The 26,379-nt window shown below is 48.0% G+C and overlaps 1 protein-coding gene and 1 long non-coding RNA gene across 4 annotated transcripts in view; one reads left to right on the top strand and one right to left on the bottom strand.

The window, feature by feature from the left end:
• The window catches only part of PAQR5 (progestin and adipoQ receptor family member 5), a 39,185-nt gene extending 17,223 nt beyond the window's left edge, over positions 1 to 21,962 (bottom strand). The window contains exons 1-3 of one of the 2 annotated variants that reach the window (XM_077746407.1): positions 21,897 to 21,962; positions 4,642 to 4,769; positions 2,463 to 2,668 (exon numbers count right to left, since the gene is read on the bottom strand). In XM_077746407.1, the coding sequence (XP_077602533.1) occupies positions 2,463 to 2,668; positions 4,642 to 4,769; positions 21,897 to 21,947 (385 nt within the window). In that variant the 5' untranslated portion in view covers positions 21,948 to 21,962. Of the gene's footprint in view, positions 1 to 2,462; positions 2,669 to 4,641; positions 4,770 to 5,072; positions 5,213 to 21,896 lie in introns of those variants that run through there. The other variant, XM_077746415.1, reaches the window with a different exon arrangement.
• LOC144216970 (uncharacterized) lies at positions 5,339 to 22,147 on the top strand. 2 transcript variants are annotated; one of them, XR_013330812.1, is made up of 6 exons: positions 5,339 to 5,434; positions 8,796 to 8,846; positions 9,007 to 9,204; positions 10,938 to 11,061; positions 11,896 to 12,017; positions 21,808 to 22,147. It is a non-coding gene; the product is annotated as an uncharacterized LOC144216970 (long non-coding RNA). The 2 variants fall into 2 exon arrangements; XR_013330814.1 differs by lacking the exon at positions 11,896 to 12,017.
• The last annotated feature ends 4,232 nt before the right edge of the window (positions 22,148 to 26,379 follow it).

Raw genomic sequence — 26,379 nt, forward strand, 5'->3', positions numbered from 1 at the left:
GGGGCGGGGGGGGGGTTGGGACTGAGGGTTTCCACAGGGTAAGAACGGGCAGGAGAGGTGGCTGCAGACAAAGGGGCAGGGAGTCTGAGGTGGAATCCATAGGCTCTCCACGGACTAGACCTTCTTTCCATGTTCCCTGAACCACTCCCACACCAGGCACTGGGCTACAGACTGGAAAACCAAACTTGAAGGTACGGTGTCGTGCCCTTGGGGAGCCATTCTGAGCAAGGAGCAGAGATGAAGGACTCGCTGACTGGGCTGGGGCCCAGAGCCCCAGGGGGGGCTCCGGGCCTGGGGGCTTGGAGGAGGAAGCCATGGTAGGGGCCGCTGAGGCTGTCGGGACTGAGCCTTGAAGGCCTTGTAGGGAGGGAAAGATGAAGTTCCCTGGTAAGGTCATGGGTGAGGATGCCAGACACCCAGAAAGCCTTACAAAGACAGAAAGCCAGTGATGGGAAGGGAGACAGTTTGGGGTGGTGGCTGACCGCCAGGGCCTGGGTGCTAACCCTGGCCCGGCCATTTGCACGCTGTGTGACATGAGAAACTCACCTTCACAAGCGCTTCATTATTCTTGCCTACAGGGTGGCTATAGTGAGAGCCCCCACCCCCGGGGACTGGCATCAGGATTAAGGACATAATCATGGTACTGGCCACCCTCCAATGCTTGCTAAATGCCAGGCACTGTGCCGTGTGCTCCGCTTGGCAAAACTCATTTCATCTTCGTACCATCCTATGGGGAAGATATGATGCCCGTTTTGTGGCTTAGTGAGGTTCAGAAGTGCGCCCAAGAGTAAATCATGATTAGGGGGTAGGGGCAGCCGGGTCACCAGCTCCGCACTGTGCTGCCCCCCCTCGTGATGTGTGTCAGGTGCTGGGCACGCAGCCTCCTGGATAGTGGTTTCTCCAAAATACCTGCTCTTATCAAGGGTCTGGGGCCGGTGACCAAGGGCTATGGAAGCCTCTAGATTAAGGAGTTTGAACTTCCTCCAGGGTAACACGGAGTCCTGACAGGTCTTAAGGGGGCCGGGTGCTAGATTTGAAGGTGTTAAGAGAAGTCTCCCAGGGAAAGCTGGCTCGAAGTAGGGGAGAAGCAGGAGGTGGAGGGGAGGCTGTCATAACCGTGCAGGGGAGAGACAGGAGGGTCTGAGTGAAGCCCCCACGGGGGAGTGACTTGAAGATCGCGGGGACGAGACTCACGGGAATGTGCCGACAGGATGGTGGAGTTGCACGGGCAGGGGCGTGAGAGGGAGGGGACTGGGGGGCTACGTACAGGCTCTGACTTGAGAGACCAAGTAGAGGGAGGCCACTAGCCAGGCGAGTCACCGCAGGAAGGGGAGCAGGTGTGCGCAGGAGGTGGCGGGGGGCAGGGGTGACAGTTTCAGGCACGGGGCTGGATGCGGTGTGGACTTCAGGTGGGTGGTAAACCAGAGATGGCTTGGGGACTGCCTGGTCCAGAGGTGTTAGGGGATGGCGTGGGCACGAGGGAGACCACCCTGAAGGGGGACGGCGCAGCAGGAGAGGCCCAAGGACTGACGCAGAGCTTGCCTGTTGACGGCACAGCAGGAGAGGGGAGCCAGCAAAGGAGGAGAACATGGACAGGCTGAGGGAGATCGGAGAGTGATGTGATGGGGGCCCGAGAAAGGGGAGTGGTTCGGGGCCCATGGTGGGGCCCCCGCCTCAGAGCACTCAGAAGAGCAGCCCATGGGGCTGCACGGACCCCACAGCCAGGAAGAGGCTGGGCCCTGGCCAATGACAGCAGATTGCTGAGCTTTCTGAGATCTTGCAGGCTGACTGTTAAAACACAGCCAACCACACAAGCTTACAATTAAATAAGCTCTGGGGCTCCGGGGGGCTCAGTCGGTTGAGTGTCTGACTTCGGCTCAGGTCACGATCGCATGGCTTGTGGGTTTGAGCCCCGTGTCGGGCTCTGTGCTAACAGCTCAGAGCCTGGAACCTGCTTTGGATTCTGTGTCCCCCCCCCTCTCTCTCTCTCTCCCTCTCTCTCTGCCCCTTCCCCGCTTGCGTTCTTTCTCTCTCTCTCTCAAAAATAAATGAACATTAAAAAATGTAGCACGTTCGCGGAAGTAATGACTTCCAGTTAACGCATCTACCGTGTCTGCACAGAGGAATTACTGCTTGATGGTACACAGCTATGTATCTCTCCCCCACCCAAGTTCAGAGATATCTGGCTTCACTGGCCACGGTGGGAGTACTGACACCGCACAAGTCAGCTAACACCACAGATCAGGGCCTGTGTCGCCGGAGAATCGGTCGTTGGTATTTGCCAGCATGCCCTTGGGGGACCAGGTGCTTGCCCAACACTCATCAGGAACCCTGACCAGGCCCTGGCATCCCCATGACTCTTCTGCAAGCCGATCGATGCCTTCTGGTGGCCCCCGGTCCCACGGGAAGGGACAAGGTGCCGAGTCACAGGGTGAGGAGGAGAACGCGGGGCCCCCACATACCCAGGCTGAAGAGGTTGACGGCACCATAGTCCAGGAAGTAGCAGATGTGCCGGGCATTCCCGGACATGGAGCTGAAGGTGTGCGCACAGCTGGACGCAAGCGGGTACACGCAGCTGGAGCCCATGTACACAAACAGAGGCCAGGAGTAGCTGTCATTCTGGATGTCTGTCACATACAAGGCGGTCACAAACCTCCACATGAAGAACCTGGAACACAGCGGGGCCCACTTGACCTCTGCGAGGGGGTGGGGGTGGGGCTCCCCTTACGCCCCTCCCCGGACCATCTGTTGGGCTCTGTTGCCCTGGGATGACTGAACCACGTGTGTCCTCACCTCGGTGAAATACTAGGCGTGATGGGGGGTGAGTGGGATCCTTTTTTGGTTGGAAATGGGCAGGAGGGGGCAAGGGGAGAGCATTTAGGTTCATCTAGGCCCATCTTCTCCCTGCCTTGTAACCATAGAATCTCTCTTAGAGCATCTTGCCTAAGTCCTTCACTAAGCTGACACCTGCCTCCCCAGAATCTATCTCCACTTGATCAGCCCTAGCTCCCCTCCACGAGACCACAGACAAACAGCCTATCAAAGATCCGAGGATCCCTCCCCCACCTCTCTGAACCTCACACTAAATAACCCCATTGCACTCAACCACCCCCCACAGGATCCACATTCGGCATCGCCGGCATCCCTGTGGTTTGTCTATGTCCCCTTCATAGACAAACTCTATGGCTCTATCTAGGCTCTTCAAACAGAAGCAACCTCCCGGGGCGGGGGGCGGGGGAGTGCTTGAAAGTCTAGAAGGTGCCAGGACCTTTTTCTCCCTCCTCTCCACGCTATTCCTCCGCCGCTAATGCAGTCCCCGTCCTGAGTGTCCCAGACCCGTGCTAGGGCTCAGCGGAGCCTGGGTCTCTGGGCCCACCTCCATACAGACACACAGCTCAGCCCCGCCTCCCGTCTGCCTCACCCGTGCCCCGGGCAGAGGGGGTCCTGCCTGCTGAATCGCCCACTTCCACAAACCGCTCCTAGAAAGCCAGCCCCTCTGCCCACTGGCTCTCCCACGGAGGGAGACGACAAAGCCTTTCACGCAGGAGCGCACAGAGCATCACTCCATCTTCTGGCTACACTGCCATCTTTCTCCTCCTGGCCCCGCAGAAACACAGCTTCAACTACGTGCTGCTCTCCAAACCTGTCCCACCTCCTCACGATGACTCCCTGGCCCCACTTCCGCTGGGCATCTCTCCAACCCTCCCCCACTCTGTGTCACTCAGCGGCGACCACCTCTCAGGGCCTGGCAGTGTCAGGGGGCCGTGTGCAGTGGGGGGGCCTCAGCCAGAGCGGCTCAGCTTCGGGACGGCCAAGAGGTCACCCCACGGGGATCTGTGCACCGGAGCTCAAGATGCACAAACGAGGATGGTCAGGCCAGCGCCCCTGGCGGCACAAACTTTAAAACAGCCTAAATCACCTGTGGTTCATCCATAAAACGGAAGTCCGGGCAGCCAGAGAGGCCTGCGGCCAGAGGGGGTTGGGGGGGAGAAAGCCAGGGCAGAGCGGCAACGGGCAGGGCCAGGGGGCTGGGTGGGTCACCACGGGAAGCAGGTGACCTAGCACCTCCAGGATGACCGGGAGCCAGGGGAAGGCACCGCCCCCATCCCCATCTGCAAGTTATAATTATTAGCATTTAAAGTATTTTTTAATGTTTGAAATGTTTCTTTATTTTTTGAGAGAGAGAGAGACAGAGGGTGAATGACGGCGGGGCAGAGAGAGAGGGAGACACAGAATCCGAAGCAGGCTCCAGGCTCTGAGCTGTCGTCTCCCTCCGTGGGAGAGCGGGCACAGAGTCTGGGCAGAGTGCAGACTATCGCTCTTGCTTCGCAGATGGGAAAACATGAAGCTCAGAGAGGTTAAGGGACTTGCTGGAGCTCGTCAGGTTTTAACCAGGCCCCGGGGCAGGGAAAGGCTGGGGGGCCACGAGGAGTCCCCTGAACGCCACCAGAGCCCACGTGCTGAGCTCTCCCTGCAGCAGGCCCCAGCGTCTCCTAGCTCCACGCCCGCACACCATGGGGGAGTCCCCCCAGATCCCAGCCTGGAATCTCAGCCTTCCCAACCCCCCTCCTTGGGATTTAAAGAAGCCCCAGTCCCCAGGGCTCCCGAAGGAGCTGGCCAGTCAAGGGGGCCGGAAGGTACCAGAAGGGCAGCAAGTGAGTCCAGATGTTGAGGGTCTCATTGGTCATCTGGAAAAGGCTGAGGAGGCAGGCGGTGGCGGAACTCTGTGGGTGTCGGTAGCCGAAGAGGATGCCCTGCTCGTGGAACACCTGCAGGGGGGAAGAGAACGGGGCACCGAGGGGAGGTGAGAGGGCGGCAAGAACGTTTCGGGAGGAGCAGCTCCGGCAGCATCTCATTGGCTCTCAGGCTGTGCACTTGAACCCTTAAGCCTGGACCCCTTGACCCCAAGTCCTTGACCTGACAAGCTGCTCCCCTCTGCCCCCTCCTCTCCTCCTCCCTGTCCGTTCTAAAACCCCACGTCCTTCCAGAAGCCGGTAGCGCGGAGGAGAGAGAAGTGGAGCTCCTGGCTCCCTCTGGGAACCCAGCCAGTCTTCAGTCCCAGACGCACTTACTCTCGTCATGAATATTGCCTAAGAGGGTGGCTTTGCGCCCTCTGCCTGGGGCCTACCGCCTGGTCTTTGGGTGCCTTCGCGGTTGGCTGACATATACGCTGTCTGTCCGAGCCGACAGGCCCTGGGTGTCAGGGTCTGGGGGGAAGGCCTCTGCAGAACAGTCCCGCTCAGCGCCAGGCGCTTCATATGCACTAAGGCGCTTCATAAAGGCCTTTTGATGATGAAGACGGTGACGCATCAGCCTGGGATGCAGGCAGGGGGGAAGCTGCCGCAGCCGGGCCTGCCGGGCCAGCCCTCCCCTCCCCACGCAGCCCACGGGGCGAGTCTCTCGGTCACCACCTTCCAAGGAGAGAGTTGGACTGGTCAGCTCACATATGGGTGTGAACCTGCACGGAGGGAGGACCCCATTAGAGCTATTTAAAAGGGTCATTGTACGGAGCGCCCTGGTGGCTCAGTCGGTTAAGCATCCAACTTCGGCTCAGGTCATGATCTCGTGGTTCGTGAGTTCGAGCCCCATGCGGGGCTCTGTGCTGACAGCTCAGAGCCTGGAACCTGCTTTGGATTCTGTGTTTCCCTCTCTCTCTGCCCCTTCCCAGCTTGCACTCTATCTCTCTCTCAAAAGGGTAATTATACGGGGCATCTGAGTGGCTCAGTCAGTTAAGTGTCCGACTTCAGCTCAGGTCATGATCTCGCAGGTCATGAGTTTGAGCCCTGTGTTGAGCTCAATGCTGACAGCTCAGAGCCTGGAGCCTGCTTCCGACTGTGTCTCCCTCTCTCTCTCTCTGTCCCTACCCCACTCATGCTCCATCTCTCTGCCTCTCTCTCTCTCTCAAAAATAAATAAACATTGAAAAAAAGGGTAATTGTAAAAATGAGGCAAGAGGGACAAAGGTCAGGATGCATAAGCATGACGTGAGAACAAGAAGCATGTAAACTGTATTCCTGCCGTGATAATGTGGATTAGAAGTTTAAGGACCCTGGTGGGACAGAGGCTGGGAGGAGCACAGAGAGGCAAGGAGTTTAACTTATTAAGGATTTGTAGACTTCCTTTCGCTTTTGGGTTGAGTTAGGAGCTTCCCAATCTTGACACTATGGACATTTTTGGCCAGAGAATTTTGTGTTGTCACGGGCTGTCCTAGGCAACAGTTAAGCAGCACACACGGTCTCTCCCTATGATGCCAGGGGCACACACCTTGGTTATCACAAGCTGTGACAACTAAAAATGTCTCCAGATGCTGCCGATATCCCCTGGGGGCAAAATCTCCCCTGTTAAGAACCACTGATTTAGAGGAATGTGGTCATAGTTTTGAAAGGTAGATGAAAAATGAGTTGATTAATAGAGGCAAATACTGACAATGATAATATATTATAGAGTTTTCCCTTTAGTTTTCTGGGGCTGAGGGGGAAAAGAAAGACAGAGAATGCCAACCTAGTACAAAATAGGGGGGCGCCTGGGTGGCTCAGTCAGTTAAATGTCCAGCCTTGGCTCAGGTCATGATATCGCAGTTCGTGAGTTTGAGCCCTGAGTCAGATTCTGTGCTGACAGCTCAGAGCCCGGAGCCTGCCCGGGATTCTGTGTCTCCCTCACTCTCTGCCCCTCCCCCACTTGCACTCATGCACGCACGCTCTCTCTCTCAAACATAAACACTAAAAAAAAAAATTTTTTTTAAAAGTACAACAACTATGTCTTGAGGTTCTGAGTCAAGTGGAGAAAGTCAGGGGTTATTAGGGTAGAGTCAAACCTGGGCCTCCGAGGTACCCTGTGACCTTGACCCAGCCATGACTCTCAGGCCTCAGTGTCCTCACCTATAAACCCGTGAGTACATTCCCTTCCTAGTTCAGTTCTGGATTAAACTGGTCAAGCAGGGGGAGGGCGAACCATGAAGTCGGTTCATGGTCCAGTGAAAAAATACTATTTGAATTAGGTTTGGGTCTTAGCTGATTAAAGCAATTTGTTCTGGTTTCTGGTTCCCCGTTCAGTTCTGCTGACGCCCCCGGTTTGCAGTGGGCAGGCTCCAGGCCCCGGGCAGCAGGAATCCTGGCTCGCAGCTGCCCTCCCCACCAGGGCCTTCAGCTCCGGACCCATGTGAGAAGGGTGGCCGTGCCCGGCAGGCACAGGAACGCCCTGCAGCGGAAACTGGGGGTCTCCCGTTCCATCTCACAGTATAGTCTCCCCTTAAAAAAATTTTTTGGGGGGCGCCCGGGTGGCTTAGTCGGTTAAGCGTCCAACTTTCGCTCAGGTCGTGATCTCGCGGTTTGTGGGTTCGAGCCCCGCGTCGGGCTCTGTGCTGACTGCCAGCTCAGAGCCTGGAGCCTGTTTCAGTCTGTGACTCCCTCTCTCTCTGACCCTCCCCTGCTCACGCTCTCTCTCTCTCTCTCTCTCCTAGAAATAAATAAAACATTAAAAAAAATTTTTTTTGGCGGGGGGCACCTGGATGGCTAAGTTGGTTAAGCATCGCGACTTCAGGTCAGGTCATGATCTCACCGCTCATGAGTTCGAGCCCCGTGTCGGGCTCTGTGCTGACAGCTCAGAGCCTGGAGCCTCCTTCAGATTCTGTGTCCATCTCTCTGCCCTCCCCCTGCTTGTGCACTCTCTCTCAAATATAAAATAAAACACAATAAATTTTTAAAAATTGTTTTAAAAGATTGGCCTCTCATTAAAATGCAGAAATTTCCAGAAAGGAGCCATTGTTATTGATGATTCACTCCTTCACAGGAGTGTGTTTTGCAGATCCTGTGCTGAGGAGATCTCACAACAAGGGGCTCGAGGAGCACTGGGCATTCTTCATATTTAAAGAATCTCCTCCAACCTGCTCTGCTGACCCTAGACATGGATGGGAAGCCCACTAACCATACTCTAGGGGCAGGATTTATTATTTTTTAATTTTTTAAAATGTTTCTCCTTGAGACAGAGAGAGAGGTGGGGGGGAGGGGGAGGAGCAAAAGAGAGAGGGAGACACAGAATCCAAAGCAGGCTCCAGGCTCTGAGCTGTGAGCACAGAGCCCAACACGGGGCTCAAACCCATGAACTGTGGGATCAACGACCTGAGCCGAAGTCAGACACTCAACTGACTGACCACCCAGATGGATAAAGACTGGAGAAAAGAAAGGAGTCCCTCAGGCCTACAACAGCGATGTTCTGACCTGCCCCCACCTCCCTCAACTTGAACCTCAGTTTATTAGGTCAAAATGCCAGATGCACTCTTGCGCCGAGTCCCTCTGAGCACGGGAAAGGAGCATCATTCGCTCCATCTTCCGGCTCTGGCCTCAGCAAAGTGCTTTGCATAGAGTAGATCTTAAAAGAAGACACGCTCCCTAAATCTAAACAACAAATGGGACATTTGGAAACAATTTTGTATTCACACCCCGTCTAACCCCGAAAGGCAAATTGCAATCATTGCCTTGGTTCTCCATAGCTGGGTCTCATTTCCAAGCAGCCCTAGGTCAGCAGGTGCTGGCTAATTTGCACTGCAGAATCGATTTGTCGGAATCCACCTCCCATCCCTGGTTGGAGGCCAGGCAATTTCACGTGAAATGAAATCAAATTGTGTGCGCAGCCTATTATTTAGAAGTGAGAATCCCTAGGTCCCCGGGGTGGAAGGGCATCTCAGCGAGCTTTCCTCTTAGTGCCTGCCAAGGCTTGGCTTTCTGGAAAGACACTGTGCACCTGCCAGCTGGTGCCTCAAATTCCACTGTGACCGTTTTCAACCCTTGGTTTTTCTAGCTGTTAAACTGCAAATCACCTGGGGAAAATAATCGAGCATTCTGGCTAGCGGTAAGTAAGAGCAGATTCCGATGGCCGGCAAAGGGGAGAGGCGGGGTGGGGGAGGGTCGGGTCAGGTGTCGTCAGTGTGGCCATCTGCATTTCCCATCCACATTTCAAGGAGTCCTCATGACCTTGTGAGGGAGAGCCTTTCATTGTCCCCATTTCACAGAAAAGGAAACCAAGGCCCAGGGAGGCTAAGACATTTTTCCAAAGCTCCCAGGAGTCAGGGAAGCAAATCTGAAAGCTACGCGCAAACATCAGACTTCATTTCCTTGGCCTCTTAATGCTCCCATTGCTGCCGCTCCGAGGGCTCCGTAGGCGAGGAAGCTCTCATCTCTTGGCCTGTGGTGTGACTCTGGACTGTCAGGTACTTCTCTGAGCCTGTTTCTTCCTCTGCAGAGTGGGGTTTATAGGCTGAATTGTGTCCCCCACAAAACTCATATGTTGAGGCCCTAACCCCCAGTAACTCAACTGTGACTCTATTTGGAGCCAAGATTTTTTTAAAGTTTTTATTTTGAGAGAGAAAGAGAGAGAGGGAGGAGGAGGAGGGTCAGAGAGAGAGGGAGACACAGAATCAGAAGACAGACTCCAGGCTCTGAGCTAGCTGTCAGCACAGAGCCCGATGCGGGGCTTGAACCCACGAAACTGTGAGATCATGACCTGAGCCGAAACCAAGAGTTGGAGGCTCAACCGACTGAGCCCCCCAGGCGCCCCTGAAAGCGGGGGTGACTAAAATGAGGTGATTAAATGAGGCTATTAGGGAGGGTGGGTCCTAGTCCAATCTGACTGGCACCCCCCAGGAAGAAGGGGAGACGCTACGGGCGTGCATGTGCAGCAGACCGACCACATGAGGGCAGAACGAAGGGGGCATCTGCAAGCCAAGGAGAGAGGCCTCAAGAGAACCAACCCTGCCAGCACCTTGACCTTGGACTTCCAGCCTCCAGAGCTGTGAACTTCTCTTTGTCCAGCCAGTCTGTGGCACTTTGCCATGGCAGCCCGAGCTGGCCAAAGCCAGCAGGGACACTGGGTGACAGTGTCTCTACATCAGTGCCTCTCAAATGTTCTTGTGCCAGTGTCGGCAGATGGCCTGGAGTCCTTACTGCGATTCGGTGGGAATGGGGGAGAGTGTGCACTTCTCACAAGGTCCCAGGGCATGTTACTGGTGGCACTGCATCTGGTCACAGCCCGTCCCCCGCTTCAGCATCTGACAGTCACCTCCCTGCCCAGAATCCAATTCATTGCAAGAGACGACTTTCCCTTTAGGTAAGGGGGACAAGATACACCTCAAGAGCCAGAGCAGGAGAGAGAGAGAAGTGAGGTGTTTGCGGGCAGAAGGCACGGAGATGACAGAAAAGGAAAAGGGAAGGCCACCAGCTGATGCATAAGTTGTAACCTGCCATTTATGGAGTGCCTGCTGTATACCTGGCTCTGGGCTGGACACTAAGCCACTGTCTCATGTGGGACGGGCCACGCTGAGTCCTAGCAAGAGACAGCACTTAGGATCTCAATGAAAATATCATAAAACCACTTGGACAGAACTCACATGTGCTTACTAGAACTACAAATACGCTGAAGAGATGGCCAACCGTTATTGGGATTAAGCAATTACAATTACAGGTGAATGTAATTTAGAACTTTGGGGTTACATTTTTAAGAAAAGAAGTGTCCTATGTGCAGTCCAGAGTAAGGATGCTTTTTATCGATGCACCACAATATTCATAGAAAATGAAGCTGGGGCACCTGGGTGGCTCAGCTGCTTGAGCATCCGACTCCTGATTCCGGCTCAGGTCATGATCTCATGGTCATGTGATCAAGCCCCATGTTGGACTCTGTGCTGATAGCAGGGAGCCTGCTTGGGATTCTCTGTCTCTCTCTCTGCCTCTCTCTCTCTCTCTCTCTCTCTCAAAATAAATAAACAATAAAAAAAAAATGAAGCTAAATATCTTTTGGCTGAATACACAAGATATATAACAAGTAAGGAAACAAAATACCTATCACTATCTAGGACAGAGGACCCCAAGGATATTAGTGATTTAATGGACAGTAACGTGAAAAAGGACACATACAATGTCTTAAAAAAATAAATATTGCTCAATTCAGGTCAGCCGTACCAGGGTGAAAGGTCCCATTGAATGGCCAGCACCGTACACAGCACTGACCCACGGAAGAAGCAAGGAAGTTGAGACAATGCAACATTCCACTGGCTTTCTATTTGTTGTAAAAAGTAAGTCTTTGATTGAAGAACTAGGAAAAATATTTTTAATTTTAGGCACTGATTTAAAAATCTGTCATGGTTGTGGTACCAGTAGTGACAGGGAAGTCTATGGCAGATGGAATAATGCACCGCCCCCAAGATGCCCACGTCCTAATCCCAAACATTGTGAGTATGTAAAGTTAGATGGTCAAGGGAATTAAGGTCACAAATGGAATTAACGTTGCTAATCAGCTAACCTGAAAATAGGGAGATTATCTGGATTTTCCAGGTGCGCCCAGTGTAATCCCAGGTCCTTATAAGAAGGAAGAAAGAGGCAGAAGGGGGCAGAGGGAGATGTGGCCATTGGTCGGAGATGCCACCTGCTGGCTCTGAAGGGGCAGAAAGGGGCGAGGGGTGGAGGACACAGGTGGTCTCTAGAAGCCGGAACCGGCAAGAAAACAGATTCTCCCCTAGAGCCTCCACCAACACCGTGAGTTTAGCCTCATGAGACCCATGTTGGACTTCTAACCTCCACAACGGTAAGATAATAAACTCGTCTTCTTTTCGGAAAGCCATGAAATCTGTGCTAATATGTTATGGCAACAACAAGAACCTAAAACAAGGTCAGAATTTGACCAAAGATCCAAAAGCAATCTTAGCACTGGAAATAAATGACAACCCAGGGTCTCAGCCCCTCACTAGGACCGAGGACTCCCTTTGGAACAATTTGAAGTTGACATGCGACGTTCTCTGAATCTTCTCCCACACGGCACATCTTTCTTGCTGAAACACTTATCAAATGTGACCATAAACTACTCTGATTCACACAATGAGAATGCCATATAAATGCCATTAAATTCTTAGATTTAATCTAGACAAGATGCAAGATGATGGAAAGAAATCAATGAAACGGAGGGTTGTCGAATACAGAGCAAACACCATCTTTGGGAGGAAATGACATCAATTTGAATCGGAGCTCTTCACAGGTATTTATTATGGGATGTTAGCAAAAGCCGACAAAAATATTGAGATTTGAGGCGCTTGGGTGGCTCAGTTTGTTAAGTGTCCGACTCTTGATCTCAACTCAGGTCTTGATCTCAGGGTGGTGAGTTCAAGCCCCACACTGGGCTCTACACTGGGTATGAAGCTTACTTAAAAAGAAAAAAAATCAAGGTTTGGCTATTTCACTTTTAAAGGTATTCAAAGAACGTATTTCTAGTCTTAGGTACATAAGGATTTTTCTAAACCAAAGGAACCACACGTGAAATGTGTAACAAAAATGACATTTAAATAAGACAAAACTCAAAAAAAGAAACAAAAATATCTGTGGACAATGAAAGACAAGATTCACATACAAATAAACAGGAAATTGACTTCCATACAGATTACTTTTCTGAATATTATATATTATGGTATAATTTTGACTAAGCAAAATATTGCTATTTAGAGTTTTCTTTATAACTTTCTTCTTGGAAAAATCAAATTTAAGTACTATAGGGGTCTAGATACAGTTTAAAAATTTTTTTTAATGTTTTATTTATTTCTAGGAGAGAGAGAGAGAGACAGCGTGAGCAGGGGAGGGTCAGAGAGAGAGGGAGTCACAGACTCTGAAACAGGCTCCAGGCTCTGAGGTGGCAGTCAGCACAGAGCCTGACGTGGGGCTCGAACCCACGAACCGCGAGATCATGACCTAAGCGAAAGTCGGACACTTAACCGACTAAGTCACCCAGGCGCCCCTAGATACTGTTTTAAGAGAGAGTAAAAAGAGCCATATAAAAATGGTAATGTATATGAAACTTAAAGATTTAATAATTTTTCTTCTTAACTGCAATTATTATATGCAAATTCATTATACTTGAACTTGATACATAAAATGTACAGTTCATTTCTGATTCTAAATAAGGCTTTAAGAATATATACATATGCATATATATATATATATAATTTTTTTTTTTAAGTAGGTTTCATATCCAGTGCAGAGCCCAATGCGGGACTTAAACTCATGACCCTGAGATCAAGACTTGAGCTGAGATCAAGAGTCTGACACTTAACTGAATGAACCACCCAGGTGCCCCACAAACACTTTTTGATAATTTCAGTTACTCTCCCTTAGCAGAACTGAACAAAAACTCACCAGAATTTTCTCCCAGATGAAATTAATTAATAAAGAAAAAAAAGTAAGACTCAGTGACTCAAAAATAATGGTGTAATTTGAAATCACTGTTAATAGAGCATCATTTTGTGAAAATGTTGGTTATAGCAAGATAACCCATAATTTTGCTGAAAGAAAGGCAAAAAAATAAATCTTATGGGCTAAACATACTACTTTATAAATTGTATGTGGGTTTAAAAAATTTTTTTTTAATGTTTATTATTTATTCTTGAGAGAGAGAAAGAGAGACAGGGCATGAGCTGGGAGAGGCAGAGAGAGAAGGTGATACAGGATCAGCCTGTCAGCACAAAGCCCGACGCAGGGCCCAAACCCACAGACTGTGAGATCATGACCTGAGCCAAAGTCGGACGCTTAACCTACTGAGCCACCCAGGCCCCCCAAATTGTATACGTTTTTATTTTACTACTCATCCAAACATCACTAGTCCATCAAATAACATCCAGATATGTAGAACAATAATTAAGTTTAGTTGTCTTTGATATTTCACTGACTTTCACTATATAAAAGTTAGAGCTTTATAATATACTCTTTGGGGATTATGAAGGGATATTTGCCAAGGGAGAATGGAACCATTCCGTATAAGTGTCTGCTAGCTCCACATGTAAGTTACATTCAGACATAGCGTCTGTGGTCTCCATGGCTCTCCCAATTCAGACCCAGCGCATGTTAGGAGCAGACCCTGTTTCATCGGATCATCATAAGGGGACTGCAAGGTAAAGGTTGTCAACCCCATTTTATAGAGGAGGAAACTGAAGCTCAGCGACAGAAGTTTCCAAGGCCATAATTAATAGCAGAACCAGGAAACAAACGCTAGTTTGTTGGCTGGCAAACCTCCTCACACTTCACTGCATCCACCCTCGTGAGCCCCGCGATCGCTATAGTTGATGGAAATGCTAAGTGTTATCGACAGTTTCAGAAGTGAAAGATCACCGGACCGAGAGTAACAGAGGAAGAGCCTGGAAGAATGGCTGGGCGCCATCTGGTTTGGGACAAATGATAGTCAGTTAGACGTCCTGAAGGCTCCTTCTGACTAAAACAATGAAAATGCTGGATGAACTCTGCATTGAAAGCCAGATAAAAGTATCAGCTAAATGCTACAAAAGCAAGAACGTCACACAAAGCCCCAGGAGCCCTGTGTGGTAAGCAGCCAATAAGACTGGGACTCTAAAGGCAGGAGAATGTGAGATAAACCCCACGAGGCAGAAAAAGACAATAAGGAAACTGTTTCTCTGAGACCATCTCTCCCCAGAAGTCAGAACCATCAGATCGATTGCGTTCGGGCTTCTGACCAAATCCACCCGTCCTTCTATGGTCCAAGAAGTCTCAAGTAGAAAAATTAAAGTGGTTACAAATAAATAGAAGTCAAAGGTTTGTGGCTCCCTCAGGTAAGTAACAAAAGCAAATGCAAATCCTTTCTGGGGGAGTGCTGATTCAATGCAAGCATGTACACAAGCAAACAACACTAGGTGTCAGAAATGGCCAAAACTATAGATGGTAGACAGTTCAAGGAGCAGATATTGAAATACAAAATAAGTATGTTCAATATATCTAAAGAAATGGCTTCAAAATATGAACAAAAAACAAGCAGACTCGAAAAGAACCCAATATAACATTTGGGAGTTAAGAAACATTGAAATAAAAAGTCATTGAAGGGACAAACAGCAGACTAGATCTAGCCAAAGAGAAAATTAGTCAACTGAAAGCAGATTCCAAGAAAGTAGTCCAGAGAGATTAAGAGGTAGAAACTATGAACAACTGAAGCGCCTGGGTGGCTCAGTCTGTTAAGTGTCCAACTTCGGCTCAGGTCATGAACTTCTGGTTTTTGAGTTCAAGCCCCATACTGGGCTCTGTGCTGACAGCTCAGAGCCTGGAGCCTGCTTCAGGTTCTGTGTCTCCCTCTCTCTCTGCCCCTCCCTTGCTCGCACTCTGTCTCTCTCCCTCTCTCTCAAAAAAAATGAATAAACATTAAAAAAATTTTTTAAGAAAATATAAAAAACCAAATAAGAGACAGGGTATATTTCTCCAAAAGGAGAAAAGTACAATGGTTTTCTTGTGATATTTGAAGACACACTGATAAGTGTCTAGGATTTTTTGGATGTTGCCAGTCCTCAGATCTAAGAAGTTAGGTATGGCAGAGACAGCTGGCCAAATAGCCCCTGTGCTTTCTGACTTTTCTCAGCCTTTTTTGCAATTAGGTCGGGGCCACGTGACTATCTCTGGTTAATGTTACATCTAGGCCAGGGCAGTTCAGGGCATAGTGCCTTCTGGTATTAAAACCCTTCCCTCCTTCAGCACTGAGCCACTTAACCCTCTGTGGGAACTGCTGTTGGCCAAAGGCCACCACGCTGACCACGTTACTCTCCCTGCCCAGAGACCACACACATCCAGTAATGGTGATATGAAATCCTAGCCTCCTTTTCGCATTTGGGACAAGTCTGAAGGACCAACCCCAGTCCAGAACATTCTGTGTGACCACCTGAGGCCTAGCCCTTCCTGCCTAGTACAATTTATCATGTTGCAATAGCTACAGTAGCCATTAACTAAGAAATGTAGAGCATATTTCTAGATATTAACTATAAAAGAAGGGGAGGCGGAAATCAAATGTGAAAAGGAAGAAAGAAATAAGGAGGTAAACCTCAATCCAAAGAAAGGAAATGGAGACAGTAACTAGAAACAACATAAGATCATCAAAATGAATGGAAATACATCAATAATCTTTATAAATATAAACAGACTAAACTGTCCAGTTAAATGACAAATATTATCAAGCTTGGTAAAATCCAACTATGTGCCATTTACACGACATACAGTTAAAATACAACAACAGGGAGGGATTAAAAGTCAAAGGAAGGAAAGAAATAAACCAGACAAATAACAAAAACAACAAAGCCGGAGTCGTTATTTGACTCCAGAGATTCTAAGACAGAAAACATTACTAGATAGAAAGAGAATCACTACAAAATCATAAGAAATTTACTTCACCAGGAAGGTATTATATAAATCTAGATGTACCTAAAAAACACAGGCTCAAAATATATAAAGCAAAAATTGACAGGGGATGCTGAGGTGGCTCAGTTGGTTAAGCGTCTAACTCAATTTCAGCTCAGGTCTTCATCTCGGGGTCATGAGTTCAAGCCCTGCTTTAGGCTCCACACTGGGTGTGAAGCCTACTTACAAAAAAAAAAAAAAAAGAAAAAAAAGAAGACTTATCCACAAGGAGTAATTCTCAAATCTGTCACATGGTGGAAGATTTTAACATATCTCAATTATGACTAGACCAAGCAGAACAAAATTAGTAATAATATAAAAATATTTGATCATCCAGGACATATATGCAATACTGTCCCCAACAACTGAAGATTATACATTATTTTCAAGTACATTTAGAAGATTTATGAAAATTGATCATGGGCTGGTCCATAATGCTATTCTGAACAAATTTCAAAGATGGGAATGATACAGAGGTCATTCTCAGACCACGTCAATTAAATTAAATCAGTAACAAAAACTCCAGACTTTTGGGAATAAAAAAAAATATACACACACTTCTAAGCAATTATACATTACATAAGAAATCAAAACAGAAATCAGAAATGAATTAAACAGGGATGCCTGGGTGGCTCAGTCAGTTGAATGCCTGACTTCAGCATAGGTTGTGATCTCACGGTTTGTGAGTTTCAGCCCTGTATTGGGCTCGGTGCTGTCAGCTTAAAGTCTGCTTTGGATCCTCTGTCCCCCTTTCTCTGGCCCTCCCCCTGCTTGCACTCTCTCAAAAATTAATAAATATTTTTAAAAATCTTAAAAAAATGGAAATGAATTCAAACAGCACATATGGACTGCAGTTAAAGCAATACTTGAAGGAAATATATGTACTCAGTCACTTACTTTAGAAGGCAGAGTGATTGGGGCGCCTGGGTGGCTTAGTCGGTTAAGTGTCCGACTTTCATTTAGGTCATGATCTCGTGGTTCTTGGGTTCGAGCCCCGCGTCGGGCTCTGTGCTGACTGCCAGCTCGGAGCCTGGAGCCTATTTCAGAGTCTGTATCTCCCTCTCTCTCTCTGACCCTCCCCCTCTCTGACCCTCCCCTGCTCACGCTGTCTCTCTCTCTCTCTCCTAGAAATAAAAAAAAAAAAAAGAAAGCAGAGTGATTTACTTAAGAAGTTAGAGCAGGCACAGAAAAAGGAACTCAAAGCAGAAAGTCATAAAAATAATGGACATTGGAGATCTAAAATACATAACAGAGAGGCTCCACTGAGCCACAAATCCACCTTTTTTCAGGGAGAATTTAATATTAATACCAACCTATATATACATAAAAAGTAGAAAGGTGGACTCCTATCTCACACCACATACAATATATAACTCAAAAATGGATCACAAAGTTAAATGTATAAATTAGAATTGAGTAATTCAAGGTCATGAAGATTTACTCCTATATTTTCTTAGATTCTAGTATATGTGCTGCCAAAGCGAGCACTATTTTCCTAGATTCTATATTAATTCCTACATTCTAAGAATCTAAGGATTCTTAGATATGACACCAAAATCACAAGCAACAAAATCATGGGAAAAAAAAGATAATAGCAAAATTTAAAACTTTTGTGATTCAAAGAATACTATCAATAAAGTGAAAATATGGGAGTGCACAGAATGGGAAAAAATATTTATAAATCACATATCTGATAAGGGACTTATCTCCAGAATATATAAAGAGCACTTACAACTCAACAAAAAAAAAGACAAATGACTCAATTTAAAAATGAGCAAAAGACATGAACAGACATTTCTCCAAAGAAAATACACAAATCTCCATTAAGTACATGAGAATGCTCAACATCATTAATCATTAGGGAAATGCAAGTCAAAACCACAATGAGATACTACTACCTCATATACCGTAAGATGGCTACTATCAAGCACTAAAAACCAAAAGAACAAAATCAAAAATCATGTGTTGACGAGGATGTGGAGAAATTAGAACCGTTGTGCACTATGGGTGGGAAGGTAAAATGGTGCAGCCACTATGTAAAACAGGACAGTGGTTCCTCAAAAAATGAAAAATAGGAATACCAAAGGATTCAGCAATTCCACTCTGGGTATATACCCAAAAGAACCGAAAGCAAGATGTCAAAGGGATATTTGCACATCTATGTTCATAGCAGCACTACTCACAATAGCGAAAACACAGAAGTAATCCAGTGTTCACTGATGGAAGAATGAATAAGCAAAATGGGGTGTGTGTATACAATGGATTATTATCCAGCCTTAAACAATGAAGGAAATTCTGACACATACAACAGGGCTGAAGATTGAGGACATCATGCCAAGTGAAATTAATAAGGCGGTCACAAAAAACCAAACTCCGTAGGATTCCACGTATATAAGGTACTAGAATACTCAAAATCATAAAGATGGAAAGTAGAATGATGGTTTTCAGAAGCTAGGGGGAGGGGCAAGTGGGGAGTTATTGTTTAATGGGTAGAGAGGTTCCATTTTACCAGGTACAAAGAATTATGGAACTACACGGTGGTGATGGTTATACAACAATTTGCGTAGATTTAACACCACTGAACCGTGCACTTAAAAGTGGTTAAGATGGTAAATTTTATGTTAAATATATTTTACTACAATTAAAAAAAAGTAGTTAAGCACCGAGTTACCACGTGATCCAACATTCCACTCCTAGGCTGGCACCTAAGAGAACTGAAGACATGTCCACACAAAAACGTGTGCACAAATGCCCATTAGCAGTACTATATGCAATAGCCAAAAATAGAAACTCAAGGGTCCATCACCTAACGAATGAATAAACAAACTCGAACATCCACAGGACAGAATATCACTCAGCCCATAAAACAAACAAAGTACTAGTACATGGTACAGCATAGATGAACCTTGGAAACATGCTAAATGGAAGAAGGCATTTGCAAAAGGCCACCTATTACATGGTGCCATTTACATGAAATACCAAGAACAGGCAAATCCACAGAGGTCAGTGGTTGCCATGGCAAATGGGAAACGACTGCTAATGGGTACCGTTTCTTTCGAGGTAATGAAAATGTTCTAAAATGGACCGTGGTGATAGTTTTGTGCGACGTACTTTGTGTGTACCAACATCTACAAGCCATGGAGCTGTATCCTTTTAAAGGATGAATTGAGAGGCATGTGAAGTATGTCCCAACAAAGCTGTTATTTACAAAAAAAAAAAAAATCTTTCCAGGAGGAAAATTCAACTGCAAGATGAGTTGCTCCCTACACCACAGTCTGCCATTCACAGAGACGAGTTAATGATGGCCCTTGGGGTGGGTAGTGTGGCGGCTCTTCTGAGACCATTGAACAGGTAAATCCCACCAACCACCCAGGAACATAGAACTCTAACAGGATACCAGGCGGCCACAGAATAAATAGGCAACGCCCTCCCAACTCTTTGGGATAGGCCCGATCCTAACCCACGTCCAGGCAAGGGCAGTGTATGAAGGAAAAGTTACAGGTTGACTCATTAGATTGAGGGTCCTAAACAAAATACTAGTGGATTCCAGCAACAGATTAAAAAGATATCACATCAAAAAAAAAAAAAAAAGATATCACATCATGACCAAGTTGTATTTTGGCTGACTTAATATTTGTAGAAATCAGTCAGTATAATTCACCACAATAATAACTTTCTTTTAACGATTGGTTGTTTATTTAGAGAGAGCACAAGCAGGGGAGGGGCAGAGAGAGAGGGAGACACAGAACCCGAAGCAGGCTCTAGGCTCTGAGCTGTCAGCACAGGGCCCGACACGGGCTCGAACTCAAGAACTGTGAGATCATGACCTGAACTGAAGTCAGATGCTCAACCACTGAGGCCGCCATGTGCCCCACCACACTAATAACTGAAATGAATCATTTGCAACCACCTCAAAAAATACACTGATAGGAAAAAAAATGTGTTCCCTAAAATTCATTCCTAATTAAAGGGAAAAAAATCCTAGAAAACGGGTAGAAAAGAATATCCTTGACTTGATAAAGGTTACTTATACACACACAGAGCTACATTATTTCAAAAGTGTGGAAAGCCTTCCTTATGTACTTGTTTGTTTTGTTTGCTTTTAAGTAGGCTCCCCACACAGGGCGGAGTCCAATTCGGGACTTGAGCTCACAACTTTGAGATCAAGACTTGACCCGAGATCAAGAGTTGGACACGTAACTGACTGAGCCTCCCAGGCACTGCAAAGGCATTCCTTTTAATTAAAGTCAAGAACAATATAAGGATGCCTGCAATCATGCTTCATATTTTATTTTATTTCATTTTGTATATATTTAAAAAATGTTTAAGTTTACTTTACTTATCTTGAGAGAGGGAGAGAGGAAGCGAGTGCATGTGCACCGGAGGGATAGAGAGAAAGGGAGAGAGAGAATCGCAGGCGGGCTCTGCATTGTCAACACGGAGCCTGATGTGGGGCTCGAATTCATGAAGTGTGAAATCATGACCTGAGCCACAATCAAGAGTCCCTCGCTGTACTGACTGAGCCATGCAGGCACCCCTCAGACTGTATTTTAATAAGTTCCCAATGATTTTGATGGTGGCGATCCAAGCGCCCACTTTAAGAAATCCTGGGCTGGAGAAATCATTTTAACTATTGAGTTGGCCCCTTGTTCCCCAGGGTGCAAGGTCACCTACCCACCCCACTCCCACCTTCTGAGGGAAGGGACGAACTGTCCTTTCCTGTGAGCAATCCCTCAGCCAGGAATGTGCCGGAATTATAACCCTCACAATGCCGACAGGTGGTGTCCTGGCCCCCTCTGATGAGTGAGGCTCAGAGAAGGTAGGGAAGTAGTTCAGGCCACACAGCTCATGGATATATAAAGGGAGAGGCCATCCAGGGCCTCTGTGTGACAGGGTTGATAATGACAATGGCAGCAGCATTACTGACTGTTCACCATGAGCCGGGCCCTTCCCTTTGCCTGGGCTGTCTCGTCGACTCTTCCCCGTAACCCCCCGGAAGCAGATACTCTTATTACCATTTTACAGGTGCAGAAGCTGAGGTAGGGACGTGAAATAGCTTGTCCAAGGTCACTCCGCAGACTGACTATTAGAATCCACGGGACCCACCCAAAGTAAGGTCGGCATTCGTATGAGGTCTTTGTTAAATATTCACGCAAATTACGCATTTTTCTCAATATAGTTGCATCTGTTTTAATAAACAAAAAATGCTTGTTCCTTTCTCCCAGCAAATTGTCAAATAAAATTACCGTCTAGGGGCGCCTGGGAGGCTCAGTCGGTTAAGCATCCAACTCTTGATTGTGGCTTAGGTCATGAAGCTCTCCTTCTCAGAGGGAGTCCGGGAGGGCCTTCTTGAAGAGAACAGCCCGAGGTGGCGGGAGCCCCCACACACAGTCAGTTGAACCTCTGACTCTTGATTTCAGCTCAGGTCATGATCTCCCCGGGTCACGAGATCGAGCCCCGCACCAGGCTCTGCACTGACACTTAGGGGGCCTGCTTGGGATTCTCTACCTCCCTCTCTTCTCCTCCCCTCCCCTGCTTGCAGTCTCCCTCAAAATGAATAGATAAACAAAAAGTTTTTAATAAAAAAAAAAAGTTAAAACTCAATGGGCCTACAGGGAACCAACCGGCTGAAGATGGGACAGTCACCCCAGGCAGACACGACACCCTCGCCTCCGCCTGGAGCCCAAGGAATTGGAGCACGTACCTGGGGCACCTGGTCGATGCGAAACAGCCGAGGGAGCTTCAGGCTCAGCATCTTGAGGCTGGGACAACCGCTCCCTGTCACCCGCTCAGCGTTCGGACATGGCCCGGGGCGCCTTCGGCCGGCTGGTGCCCAGGACACTTCCCTGAAAGAGGACAGCGTGAAGAAACGCGTCAGCCTTGGCCTAACTCCAGCTGGATCAGCGCCGCCAGACTGTTGAACCGCGGAGCAAAAACTTGCCTGCAACGGCAAAATCATCAGGCTTCCTTATCACCAGACTATCAGACTGCGGGGTCATTTATTCCGCGGGTGCTGGAGGGTTCAATCATGATACGGGCAATCATAACACTGTAGGGCTGGACGGGCCGTGGGGGCCACCTGGTCCCCTCATGTTGCACATCGTCAGGGTCAGAGGGGTGGGGTGACCCCAAGGTTGCACAGCTCTGGGGGGGAGCTGGGGCAGAACTGCATCGGGTGCCCTTGGATCCCAAGTCCGGGTCCACCCGGTAGGCAGAGGTCGACAAGAGTCAGGCCCCAGGTCACCCGAAGAGAAGGCTCCCGGGAGCGTGGCCACCCCACGACACCTAAAAGAACCTGACGGGCAAATCGGAGGCGCTTGTGGGAGACAGAGCAAGTCGACGTAGCATGGCTGTTTAAATGCAGGATGAGGGCTGCTTAACAGCTGTGCATAACGTGGGCAACGGGAATCCAGAGCCCTCAGGACAGGCCTAAGACGCAGAAACATCCAGGCTGGGTTTAGAAAAGGAAGGGCAGAGCCAGGAATTTGCCCTAGTTAACGCCTCTCCTGCCCCCATTACCAAGGGATGGAAATCTGCCACCTCCTTAAAGCTCCCCCTGGGAGAATTCTGTCTTCCCCTCTGAAGGTCCAGAGATCTCTGCTGCACCTCTCTGGTGGGGCACCAACCTCATCTGCCCGCAAGCGAAGCTACGTGCCCTGGTGTCGGGGGGGCGGTGGAGGGGACCCTCCCGGACGGCTGGCGACTGGGCACGTAGGCCTGGCTCACCCCGGGTCTTCAGCAAATGTTTCTTACACGCCACTCATGAAAGCAGCGCTGCTCATGCTATGAACTTGGAGTGTAGTTTGGATTCTGCAGTTTAAACTTTTGCTCCCTACTGCGGTCCTTATGTTCTATGTGTTCTTATCTGGAGCAACACACAATGTATGTTTTACTGGCCTAAATTTGCTTCTCTCTAAGAACGCCGAGGTCAGCATTATTCGTAACAGTCCAAAGGGAAAAACAACTCAAGTGTCCGCCAGGACATGAAGGGGTAAACAAAATAACAAATGAGATATGGTCTGCACACATGACGCAATATGACTCAGTCTTAAAAAAGGAATGACATTCAGGGGCGCCTGGGTGACTCTGTCAGTTAAGCGTCCAACTTCGGCTCAGGTCATGATCTCACAGTTCGTGGGTTCCCGCCCCACATTGGGCTCGGTGCTGACAGCTCAGAGCCTGGAGCCTGTTTCAGATTCTGTGTCTCCCTCTCTCTCTGACCCTCCCTTGCTCATGGTGTCTCTCTCTCTCTCTCTCAGAAAAAAATTTAAAAAATAATAAAAATAATAAAAAAAGGAGCGACATTCTGATCCATGCTTCAAGATGAGCGAAGCTTGGAAACATCACACTAAAGGAAATAAGCCAGTCATGAAAAGACGAATGTTGAGTGCTTCCCCTTCCACAGGGCACATAGAGTGAGCAAACTCACACAGACAAAATGTAGATTAGGGGCCATGTGGGGGCAGGAATGGGGTGTTGCTTAACGGGTACTAGGTTTCTGTTTGGGATGACAAACAGTTATGGAAACACGCAGCGGTAATAGTTGGACAACATTCTGAATGTAATGTCGCTGAAATATGCACTTAAAAATGGTCGGCACAGTCAATTTCACATTGTGCATATTTTACCACAATAAAAACATAGGTAATATTCCCACATTACTGAATAATAAAGAAAATAATTTTTGAGACAATAATTTTTTAAAGCACATGCGCATTTTACCCAGGTTAAAAAAATAAAAGTTAATACTTTTTAAGTTTATCTATTTAAAATTTTTTTATGTTTATTTATTTTGAGAGAGAGACAGCAGGAGCGGGAGAGCGGCAGAGAGAGAAAAGGAGACACAGAATCCCAAGCAGGCTCCGTGCTGTCAGCCAGACGCTGACCTGGGACGCGATCCCACAAACCGTGAGACAGTGACCTGAGCCGAAATCAAGAGTCAAGACGCTTAACTGACTGAGCCCCCCAGTCTCCCCCAGAATTAGTACTTTGCAAACAACATCGATGTGAGCAGGCCCCAGGCCACGGCACACCAGGCCCCACGCCGCGGCACACCACGGTTCTCTCTGTTTCCCAGCCCTAAGCCAACAAGACTCCCACACTTCCTGGAAGCACCATGAATCCAGCCGGTGGCAGGACATGAAGCAAAGGTCCGGTCCTGGGGGGCCCCAAGCACACCAGGAAATCCACAAACAATAATGGGGCCAGGGCTGGCCTCGAGAGACCTGATCACCTCCGGTTGTCTCTGGAGTAGCCTCAACGTCACGGGCCAGAAACAGAAAAGAAACGGTCCCTACCTGCCCAGCACACGCCATCCAGAGAGGGTGACCAGACTAAACTTACAACATCAGGGGTAATTATATTACAGGAATTGCCCGTTTCTTCATCCAGCCACTGCTTACGGCACGTTCATCACATGACAAGGCCTAAACGCCTCGTTGCTTATTTTCTGTCGGCTGCTACAGTCTGAAGGGAAAGCTGAGACTTTAAGGGACACAGAAATCGTATAGGCTTGTGACATGCAGAATAGTGGAAAGTAGGCATCCTGCATACATTCTCTTTTTTTACTACACAGGGGGAAAAAAAGATTAATAAGAGAGTCACTGTCCCCAAGAAATGCATAAAGACAGATGAGACAGATAAGCACCCAACTGGCGGCAAAAGTCACCCTGAGATGGAGGGAAACTCTTACCCACTCTGCACCAGCCCGTACAGGTCCCCTGCCCCAACTCATTCACCCTCACCATGGCCATCTTAGGAGGCGAGGCAGAGCAGGTAAGGGCCTGGGTGGAAAAGGAAATAAGGAAGACAGGCCAGTCACAAAAGGCCACTTGTGTTCAAAGACTGGTTCGCCATTACCTGTGCGACCCTGGGCAAGGAACTTAACTCCCGTGCCTCAATTTTTCTATCTGCAAAATGGAAGCAACAGTAGTACTTTCTTCATGGGGGTGCCATTATGATTAAAAAAGAGAACCCAGGGCACCTGGGTGGCTTAGTCAGTTAAGTATCTGACTCTTCATCTTAGCCCAGGTCTTGGACTCTTCATCTTAGCCCAGGTCTTGATTTCAGGGTCGTGAGCTTAAGCCCCACACTGGGCTCTGTGTGGGGGCATGAAGCCTACTTAAAAAGAGAGAGAGAGAGAGAGAGAGAGAGAGGAAGTGTGCAAGCAGGGGAGGGGCAGAGAGAGACAGAATCCCAAGCAAGCTCTGAGCTATCAGCACAGAGCCCAACTCGGGGCTTGAACTCACGAACTGTGAGATTATGACCTGAGCCGAAATCAAGAGTCGGACACTTAATGGACGGAGCCACCTAGGTGCTCCCAAACACTGGCTATTATTATTAATTTTCAGACAGGAAAACTCATTTTCTATTTTATAGGCAAAAAAATGGAAGTGTGGGCTCTCCCAAGATAACACGGCTGGTAGGTGGTAGAGCCCGGATTTGAATAAAGATTTATTTAAAGCACTCGGACTTTATTTCCCTCTGCTACTGAGAGATGATGGAAAATACAGAGTGTTTATGATGACATTCATAACCTAGAGGCTAGAGGATGGCCGTCCTTGTGTGTTAATCAGGTTGAGACAAACTTGTAGGTAAGACTTGACCTTGATCTTTCAAAAGTGGGAGATTTCTCATGCCCTGCTTTTCTGGCAAGGAAATAAGAACTCTTCCAGTAAGCCTTTGTGATGTTGCACCTGAACCGTAAACTGTTATGTTTGTCGAAACGTTGAAACATCCCAGGATGGTCATGGCTGATGATTCAAGTGTTGTGTCCATTGTTAATTACTACAGATACAATAGAACATAAAAAGAACTCACTGGTCTCCTGAGCCACTTTCCATCACAAGCCAAGATCTCCATTTCACCAACACTGTAAAAGCCAGAATGTAGGGGTGCCTGGGTGGCTCAGTTAAGCAACTGACTTTTGACTTCGGCTCAGGTCATGATCTCACAGTTCGAGGATGGAGCCTCACGTCGGGTGGAGCCTGCTTAAGATTCTCTGTCTCCCTCTGTCCCTCTCCCCCATTCGTGTTCTCTCTCTCTAAAAAATTTTTTTAATTAAAAATTAATATGTTGGAAGGGACTCTAATATAGCTAACCACATTAATAAATTAGAGATTGTGTACTAGTTCATTTGTTTCTCTAGAAGTTATACGTTTTTTGGACCCTCGTACTGGGAAAACAGC

The sequence above is a fragment of the Crocuta crocuta genome, unplaced genomic scaffold (genome assembly GCF_008692635.1).
Source record: "Crocuta crocuta isolate KB4526 unplaced genomic scaffold, BGI_CrCroc_1.0 scaffold130, whole genome shotgun sequence".
Taxonomy (NCBI): Eukaryota; Metazoa; Chordata; class Mammalia; order Carnivora; family Hyaenidae; genus Crocuta; species Crocuta crocuta.